This window comes from Helobdella robusta (assembly GCF_000326865.2).
Source record: "Helobdella robusta unplaced genomic scaffold HELROscaffold_19, whole genome shotgun sequence".
NCBI classification, from domain to species: domain Eukaryota; kingdom Metazoa; phylum Annelida; class Clitellata; order Rhynchobdellida; family Glossiphoniidae; genus Helobdella; species Helobdella robusta.
In genome coordinates, this window is record NW_008704034.1 from 1,793,151 (window position 1) to 1,803,088 (window position 9,938).

At 33.8% G+C, this 9,938-nt stretch overlaps 2 protein-coding genes across 2 annotated transcripts; both read left to right on the top strand.

Annotated features, from left to right (window-relative positions):
• Positions 1 to 100: 100 nt before the first annotated feature.
• On the top strand, positions 101 to 2,857 carry HELRODRAFT_98827 (hypothetical protein). The gene is made up of 9 exons (XM_009016766.1): positions 101 to 418; positions 577 to 669; positions 802 to 899; positions 1,035 to 1,115; positions 1,451 to 1,545; positions 1,616 to 1,727; positions 1,891 to 1,977; positions 2,299 to 2,406; positions 2,580 to 2,857. Exons 1-9 carry the CDS (start codon positions 244 to 246, stop codon positions 2,739 to 2,741), a joined length of 1,011 nt encoding a protein of 336 aa, XP_009015014.1. The 5' UTR covers positions 101 to 243; the 3' UTR covers positions 2,742 to 2,857.
• An 892-nt stretch (positions 2,858 to 3,749) lies between these two features.
• HELRODRAFT_77216 (hypothetical protein) lies at positions 3,750 to 9,083 on the top strand (the record flags this gene model as incomplete). The annotated part of the gene is made up of 12 exons (XM_009016767.1): positions 3,750 to 3,908; positions 4,026 to 4,110; positions 4,218 to 4,294; positions 4,431 to 4,551; positions 4,661 to 4,795; positions 4,945 to 5,174; positions 5,287 to 5,377; positions 5,847 to 6,026; positions 6,302 to 6,445; positions 6,760 to 6,904; positions 7,065 to 7,229; positions 8,885 to 9,083. Coding segments are annotated over 12 exons (1,731 nt in total), but the record flags the coding sequence as incomplete, so codon positions are not given.
• Positions 9,084 to 9,938: the final 855 nt, after the last annotated feature.

Consider the following 9,938-nt stretch of genomic DNA (forward strand, 5'->3'; position numbering starts at 1 on the left):
AATGTATGTATATGGGTATATGGCTCTTAAAAATCATAAAATTTCTTATCTCATGCCAGCTAAACCTTCGTTAATTTTTGAACATGACTTGCTTGTTTACTTTTTCTTTGCCGATTTGCTGATTTATTTAGGCATTATCTATAGACATTTTCCTCGAACAAAACAAAAACGAATAATAATTAATAGTATTTTTAAAAAAATACGCCAAATTCTGTTGAATATTTAAAAAAAAACAACCTCAAAATGTCTCCGCCGGATTCATCAAAGATTTCCAAAGTTGTCGTCCACCCGTTGGTTCTTTTGAGCGTTGTCGATCATTTCAATAGGATGGGCAAAGTAGGAAACGTAAAGCGGGTTGTTGGTGTTTTGCTGGGGGCCAATCGCCAGGGAGTGCTCGATGTCTCTAACAGTTTCGCTGGTAAAACAAATTTTATTTTTAAATCACAGAATTTTGTTATGAATTGTTTTTATTTATTATTATTTTACTAAAATAAAATTTTATTTATTTAAATTTTGGTTTTTTTAGGTTACTTTATTTTATTGTTCTATTCACTCTTTAACATTTTGATATCCCAGTACCTTTTGACGAGGATCCCAAAGAGCAGGATGTGTGGTTCCTTGATCATGATTATTTAGAAAACATGTACAGCATGTTTAAAAAAGTAAATGGTTAGTTCAGTTCTGTAATTAAATTTAAATAACTTAAAAATTTAATTCATATTTTAATTCCTTTTACTCATTATTCTGTTATCAATTAATTTGATTTATTAATTTTAAAATGCTTTACATTTTTAATCTAAGCACGTGAAAAGATAATAGGCTGGTATCATACTGGCCCCAAACTCCAGCAGAATGATGTCATCATTAATGAATTGATTAGAAAATATGTGACCAATTCTGTAAGTATTGATTCATTTGTTTGGAGATGTTCATATCTTTTTTTTATCCTTTTTTCAAGTTGTTCATTAATCGTTTATTTATTTATTCCATATTATAGATAATAATAATTTCATATTTTATTTTGAAAATTCTAGGTACTTGTGATAATAGATGCCAAACCAAACCAGGTAGGACTGCCCACAGAAGCGTATTATGCTGTTGAAGAAGTTCACGATGTATAGTAGTCACTTTCATTAAATTCAAACTTATTATCTCACTCTTAATTAATTATATTAAATTATTAGTTTACATTATTTATCATTAAAATTTTATTAGCTAAATTATTAACAGACAGAAAATTTTACTAAAACTTCTCTTTGTTGTAATTAATTTATCAAACTATCATTAAATAAAATTAAGCATCAAATATCTTGCCTGCACTAATTTGTAGTTTTTATTTTTTGTGTATGCGGTGTATATTATATTTTATAAATTTTTATTATATATTAAATTATATTTTATTTATTATATAATTATTTTTATTTTTTTTATTTACAAATAATAATTTCAGGATGGTACCCCGGCTGCAAAAACATTCGAGCATGTGGCCAGCGAAATTGGTGCTGAAGAGGCAGAGGAAGTCGGTGTAGAACATCTGTTAAGGTGGTCATTATTGTTAAAAAAAATAAATGGGTGGTGAATGTTGAATATTAATATTTGTAATGTTAAATGGTAGGGATATAAAAGACACATCTGTGGGAACCTTGTCCCAACGGATAACCAATCAGCTGACTGGTCTCAGAGGTCTCAAGATGCAGTTGGGTGAAATCCACAGCTATCTTGAGAAGGTTTCTATCAATTATATAAAAATAATGTCATTTTATAATTTATTAATTTATTCCTAATAAATCTTAAATTTTATGGTAATTATTTAAATATTAAACGAATATTAAACGCTAACTGAAGATTGATTGATTGATTATTTAAATATTATGTTAATTCACTGTTTAGGTTTGTTCAGGCACGATGCCAATAAACCACCAGATCATATATTTGTTACAAGATGTCTTCAACTTACTGCCTGATATCAACTTACAGGTAAATGGTGATTTCAGTCATGCATTATTCAATTTAGAACAATATGAACCTGTGAAAGAGATTCTCTAATCAATTCATTGAAAATTACAATTTTATTATAACAATTTTTTTATTGCATTTTTTAGATTTGATAAGCCTGTTTATTGATTTGATAAAAATACGTGTATCTATTTTTTGACAGCCCTAAACACATGTTCCTATTATATTGGTTTGATGTATTTTCTTTTAAATACTTTTTATACAATATTTATAAAAAAAAATAATGTAAACCTAATTTTGATAACTACCAACAATCCACAATGAAATGATTTTCTGCACCAGTCATTCGTGAGGTCAGTGTATGTGACGACCAATGACCAGCTTCTCGTCGTCTACATATCTGCCCTCATCAGGTCCATCATTGCCCTCCACAATCTCATCAACAATAAGGTAGGTAGTGACTTTATCTTGTCCATTTTTTTCCAACTATTTGTTATTATTTAACAACACTTATGAATGTTTTATAGTAGAAATAAAAGATTTTTTTTATGTAATGATTTTAATTTTCTGGATCGTTTAAAGTTTCAAAATTTTGACAAAGCATTTTGAAATATTTTATCCAGGTGCAAAATAGAGATAGTGAAAAAAATGAGGGCGCCAAAGATTCGAAGGACAAAAAGAAAGACGATGACAAAAAAGGAGCCAAGAAAGATAAGAAGGATGAAAAGAAAGATGGCGCTAGTAAATCGGATGTCAAGAAAGAAACTGATACCAAAAAGAAATGACATTAAATTCCTTATACATACAACAATATTGTCCAATTATACGCTAGTTTCGTTGTTTGTTTATATGAAAATTAATAATCGTTCGTTTTATTGAAAAATAGGAAGTACTTTTTCTGATTATGCTCGGCCGAAGTATCGCTCGACTTAGGTGTATTTCAGTGGATCGGATGATTTTAGGTTTTACCATGTCGATTTGATATCTAAGTGTCTAGAATTGGTTTTTAATAATTTTTTTAATATTTTATGAGATAAAATGCACAAAATCTAGTTCATTACACGAGGAAGTAAACAAAGGTGAAAACGACAGTTTGAAATGAATCAGCTTAATTATTTTTTTTAAAAAAGCGCTACATCATTTAAACTTTTAGCTTGGTACATAGAGCGCATGTTTATGCGCTTGCTCAGTCGACTATAAACACTAACAAAAATAGAGGGAGATTGCATTTTATAATTTTATAATTCTGTATTTTCCAGTTAGGGTTTGCATTTTTTGGAATCTTCATTCGAAAATAAATATTTTGCAGTTTGTTGTATTGGTGTGAGGACTGTTTCGCGATTGTCTCCAAGGTGGACTGAATCTTTCACTAATTTTTCACTAATTGCAAATTCTGATATATATATTGTTTACTTTACTTTACACATCGTTTCTATCTGTGTGAAATCGTCTTTAAATTAAAATATTCCATTTTTAATCATTGTTTCCCGTTTGTCTGCAATATATTTAGTTTATCTTTGTTAATATTTGCAAAGAATGGACTCAAATGTGGAAGATAGTGTCACCCCTTCATTGTTGGCTACAGAGACTGAGGATAGAGCAAAACCAGCAGCTGATGATGCCACAGACTCCGTCACCCAGAATCTTCAGGAAGGATACAGTAAGTTCATTTTATTTTTCAACTAAATAACTTTACATTTGTACGGAAATTATTTTTTAGTCAGATGTTCTATATCATTTTATTTTCAAAACAACATAATAAACTAATTACTAAATTTAGTGTTTTTTCCTAATCAAATTCAGGTTGTTGTGAGTATTGCAGCTTCATTGGCCGTTCTGAAAGCTTTTTTTCAAAATCAAAAAGGTTCTGCAGCTGTGTCTGTTCAAGGAGTTACTCCTCATCTAAGAGAGACAAGTCTAATCACTCTCACAATTCCAGAAGTTTTGATAAGGTCGGTTGATGTTTAATGTAAATTATTCATAGAAGTGTAAAATAATTTTAATAATTTAAATAAAATAAAGAGTAAAATGTTTGCCTATAAACTAACTTTATAATCGTATCACTATAGAAAAGATTACTATTGGCAAAGAACATTAAAAAAAACAGTGGTATGATCGGCCGGGAGAATTCATTTACTACAAGAAGTGAAACAGGTATTGTTTCATAATTCTCATGTAATAATGTTTATATTCAATGTGTATCTGTTGTTATGCTTTTATGTTAGTTTAAAATTTGTAAAAAAAAGTTTTTACTTTTTCAGCGAACAAGTCGTTTGAGTGGGGACCATATTTGGATAAAGAGAATGCCATCGCTGCTCCTGTTTGCTGCTTCAAACATGTCAGAAACAATTTATTATTAATTTATTTGTGGTTGTGAATGATTGGCGTCTCTCTCTTCATTGGATATTTAATTTTTGCTGTTTCATTATTTTTAATTGATAGAATAATTATAATTATTATTTATGAATGGTCAGTGTTATTCAAATGATTTCTGGCAAAGCGTCATTATCAACATGAAAGTTGAGATCCTCAACTTAGACACCAACTACACTGAAGATAAGGCATACTGGTTTGCCACCATTAAACATGTAGCCGGTCAGTTATTATGATGATGAGGAAGATGATGAGGATGATGTTTATTTCTGTACAACTATGTTTCTGGCAGACTAGAGATGAAAGGGTCATATTATTTCAACCCCCACAGGCTACTTCGTGAAGGTGAGATTTGAAGGTTACGACGATGATGGCTCAAATGATTTGTGGGTGCACCTGTGCTCGGAGGCCGTCAACCCGGTTGGGTGGTGTGCCATTAACGGGAAGAGGATCATTCCACCCCTCTGTGAGTCTTGCTTGCATGCTTTTTTTTCAGTTTCTAATTTTATTAGGCAAATAATTTCCAAAATTGAAATTATCTTTTGTTTTGTCATTGTTTGTAAGATGTTGGATAAAAATAAGCAATGCCAATTAATAGTAACTGCTTGCTGACAGCGATCGAGTCAAAATACAATTGGAGAGAATACCTCCTCAACGCACTTACTGGAACATTCACTCTTCCTTACGACTTTCGACAGCGAGTCATCGACTGCAACAAATCCTGGCCGCTAGTGCCCGGTCTGCAAGTTGAAGTGGTCAACAAAATGTGCTTGTCCTCTACCAAGGTGGCCACCATCGAGGAGAACAAGGGTGGCCGCTTGAAACTGAGATACAATGATTCCGAGGTTAATTTCATATTTTGCTATAACTTTTCACTTTCTTGATTCGTTTTGTGTTAATTTTCTTGTAAAATAGAGTTAGCTTGTTAATTTATGGATCTGTGCATCAATTGAACAGGGCATCGACAGTTACTTCTGGTGCCACTGCCTCTCAAGTCTCATTCATCCTGTTGGCTGGTCGAGTCTGGTTGGCCACAACATCGAGGCTGGTGCCGGTTAGAAGATAGTCAACTATTTTGTTGCATTTGGTTATTGTTTACTCAATAAATTGATATTTAATTGGATGGTAATTTTGTTGATATTTCATTCAATTACTTTGATATTGATTTTTTTGCTGACACCATCTCTCCATTCAGAGTACAAGGCAGCTTCCTTGAGCAAGGCAACGTTCAATCAGTACCATGCAAAAGATGCAACACCCAGCATGTTCTGCAAGGTATGTTTAACGGGAATGTGCTAATATATTCAATCACTGTTGCATCAGTATATCATCATCATCTATTTTTGTCCTCAATGTTCTTGTCACCATCAACTTATTTGCTCTAAGTTATTTTCATTCTGGGTATGTTTTCTTACTTTATATACCTTAGGCACCAGACTCATACAACCTAGTTAAACAAATCATACAACAGATGGCAGAGAAGTGCAGACTAACAAACCAGCAGGCCCTACCACCAGCACCTAAATCACCTCCACCACCAATATCTCCCCCGCCATCTGGTGTGGCTGCCCAACTGTTCAGTCACCTTGCATCTCGTCAGCAGCAGCAGCAGTCCAGATTCGTTCCTGGCATGAAGTTGGAAGCTGTTGATCCTCTTAATTTGGGCTCAATATGTGCTGCCACTGTCGATAAGGTGAGTGCATTGGATTGGGTTGATAATGAATGCTCTCTCTGGTTGATAATGTGCCTATTCTGATATGATCTTTTAAAGTCAAATTTGTTGAATGTATGTTAAGTCCTGTAAGTATCATATATGAATAATTGAAAACACTTTAATGATGGTGACAGCGTTGTTTTAGTGGTAAAAATGTTACCCTCTGCTTTTTTTGCTACGAGTAGGTTTTGAAGTTTGACAAGATAATGGTGAGTATAGACGGCGCTGCTGACACATCGCCAACATCTACGACCCAAGCGACGACAAAGTTTCACAACAGCAGCCACACCAACTCTCAGCAACAATTACAGAACAATAGTTTTTGCTTTGACGCCAGGTCGCCTTATATACTTCCAGTTGGATTTTGCAAGATCAATAATATTGAGTTGACTCCGCCCAGAGGTGGGTTATGATTGCTAATCAGCTCTTCCATTGATTTCTTTAGTAACTTCTTATAAGTTTAGTTGTTTGGCCTTGCAATCTTTTTTGGCTGTATTCATTTGTGAAATAATTGGCTTGTTTTATTGTTTGAGTTTTTGCATTTTCGTTCACAAATCGCCATATTTTGCATTCTGCAAGATTATTTCTTTCAATCTAATGACAAATCTAAAAAACAAAAACATAAAAAATTCACACAAAACGAAATTACTTCCTCGTGAAACTGCAAAAACATTACCACTACTGACTATTTCACCACTACCCATCACCCAATTCAGGTCACAAACTTCCATTCGACTGGTACGACTACCTACAAGAGACCCGATCTGTGGCAGCCCCAGTCGAACTTTTCAACCAGACCGTACCCAAACATGGCTACAGGGTTGGCATGAAAGTTGAAGCTGTAGATCTCATGGACCCCAAGTAATCCGCTCTAACTATTAATTAATTATAGTTGATTAATTAATTAATTCTTATGTAGATTGTTAATTCTGAATGTGTTATTGCTTTATCATTGTCGTCGTCATCTTCAACGCTTTCATCACCATTGTTACTATCATCAGTTTATCATCATTATTGCCAGGCTGATATGTGTAGCAACGATAACGACGATAGTTGGTCGACTGATGAAGATTCATTTCGACGGCTGGGAGGTCCTATACGACCAGTGGGTTGATTGCCAATCACCTGACATCTACCCGATTGGCTGGTGCCAACTTTTCAACCACAGACTCGAAGCACCGAGGATGTTCGGAGACGGTTTGTGATGGTGTTTTGGGATGTAGATATTGTTGGTGTGAGTGCGGATATTGGGATAATTTGGGATGTGGATATTGTTGGTGTAAGGCATGTTTGTTGTTAGTTCCACTGATGATCGTGCTGATTAATGATGGTGGCAGAAAAATATTAAGGTTTTAGTTTAGTTTATTTTCAGATATATATATATATATATATATATATATATATATATATGCATCGCTTATTTTTCAATTTGTTTGTAGATATCATATTGGTTGTAATTCTTGTTAATTCTTATTATTATTATTGTTAATTATAATTTTTATTATTATAGCCACTGGCGACCTGACGTACAATGGAGTTGTGAACGCCGGTAATAAGAAAACGAACAGAAGTCATCTGTTTAGGGGCGGGAGAAAACGTAAGTTAGTGAAGTCGGAAACTGAGGATGTTGAGAATGAGGATGTTTATGATGGTGCTGATGGTTTCAGAAGAGCAGTTATCGTCATAGAAATGTCGTAATTATCATTGTAAACATCACCTTAAACATCTTTACAATTTTGACGCCACGCAGGCAAGCGCATGAAGCAACAGAGTTGTGCACCTGTCGACGTCATCACCGGCTACGCCACCACCATATCAGCCGCAAACCTCGCGAATCGCATTGGAGTTGTTGCAGCTGCCGATGACGACGACGACGACGACGATGATAACGATTGCGGTGGCAATGTCTATGGCAGAAATTTAAAGAGAGGTTTTTGTTTTAGCCTCATATGTTTTAAACTCATCGACGTAGACTACGATCAAGACTTTAAAAATCTGTGATACGTCCGGTGTTGTTATATGGTGCAGAAACATGGCCAATGACAACCAAACTGGAACTACAACTTCAACGAACCGACATGAAAATGCTTCGATGGATGCAACGAATTAGTCTAAAGGACCACATCAAATCTACCGAAATCCTGCGTCGTGCTGGTTTAGATGATATAAAGGACGAATGCCGGCAACACCGTCTGCGGTGGTTTGGTCATGTCAAACGAAGTGGAAACAGTGCCATAACTTCTCTTGCAGATGTTGAAGTACCTGGCACACGTCCTAAAGGCCGTCCAAAGAAGTCCTGGTCGCAAACAATCGAGCAAGACATGAAAGCTCTAAATTTAAATGAAATGGATACAACTGATCGTCTAATTTGGCGCAAAAAGTTGATGGCAAAGAAAACAACGTCCTACCTCGGGAAACCGGGTCTCTGGACGCAAAACGAAGATTGATTGATTGATTTTGTTTTAGCCAGTTTCTCTATGTCCTTTTTTTTCAAACTTTTTAAAAATTTTATAAAATAGTCTTGAAATAATTTGAGCGATTCATAATAGTTATTGATGATTTGCAGTCAACATCCACATAACGTCATTGTAGTCACATTGCATCAACACCTTCACGTCGTTGTCATCATCATCATCATCATCCTCACATTTGATTGACAGCATCAACGAAACCATCCATCATGGGCAAGCAAGATCACATGAACGCGGGCTTCTTCTCAGAGTCCAGTCCGGTATACTCCCCATGTGAGGAATCCGACCTTGACCTTGACCTACAGAAACAGGCAGACGACGACGACCTCAATAAGAATTTCGCTTTTGATAAGAGCAGCGATAAAAATAGTAACAATAATAAAGATAATAGCAGTAACATTGGCGATGCTAAAAGTAGTAATAAGTTATTGTACACATCTATTAAAAACAGTTTAAGTTTCAAGTCAGATAGCAACGTCTCTCTTAAAAGTGATTTTTCGAACTCTGATCTAAAAAAAACGGTTGATGAAAAGTTATTAAATGACCATTTAAAAGTCATTTCCTCATAGCGTCTACGTCAGTTCCGGTAGTGGTGTCCTTGGTGTTATTATTATTAATATTATTGTGGTTATTATTATTATTATTATTACTAAGTGGAGTGATTGGTGAGAAGGTGTATGGGTTCTTCTTGTGCTTTTTTTGAACTGGAAATAAAATTAATAATGGCTGAATCATGTTTTGCTAGTTAGTTGGTTGATTGATTGACTGGTTGGTTGGTTTGTTGCTTGGTTGGTTGGTTGGCTGGTTGGTTGGGCAGCTTGTTGAAATCCTACATCACAAGACATTTCGATTTTAAAAAAACAATTGTGGAATAAACATTTGGTTTTTTCAGTTTTTGTTTTTCATATTTCGTTTTTTTTAAGAAAAAACTTGAATTTCATAAATGTATAATAAATTTATAATTTTTATAAAAGGTTTAATATACTTTTTGATGATTAAAATTTAGCAAACGATTCAATTACAAAAAGTTTTTTAATACAAAATTTGAGAAGTTTTCTTTTAATACAAAGTTTGTTTTAATTTATTTTCTGGCATTTGTATAATGTTGTTTCCATTGCTGACACAATCCATATGAAGAAAATTATAGCAATTATACAAAAAGATGAACCGGTATCATTAATATGATAACTTTATGTTAATTTTATGATAATGATATATCGATTTTAACTTAATTTTTTGGAAGAGATGATAATTTGAATAATTGGAATTTTTAGTAAACTGTATGTTGAATCTCTAAGGTAATTAAGATTTGAGTGCTAGATTTGGCGAGCTATTTTGTTTGCAATTAATGTATGTTGTATGCATGCGTGTGGGTATGTATGTAAATATGTGATGTTGTTATATTTAGTTGTGTGTGTTCGTCT

Excerpts from the sequence above, each read along its gene's own strand:
- HELRODRAFT_98827 (XM_009016766.1), top strand. The coding sequence starts at position 244 with ATGTCTCCGCCGGATTCATCAAAGATTTCCAAAGTTGTCGTCCACCCG. Across the intron at positions 670-801 it reads CATGTTTAAAAAAGTAAATG|CACGTGAAAAGATAATAGGC; the intron begins GTTAGTTCAGTT and ends TTTTAATCTAAG. Across the intron at positions 1,978-2,298 it reads TGCCTGATATCAACTTACAG|TCATTCGTGAGGTCAGTGTA; the intron begins GTAAATGGTGAT and ends TTTCTGCACCAG.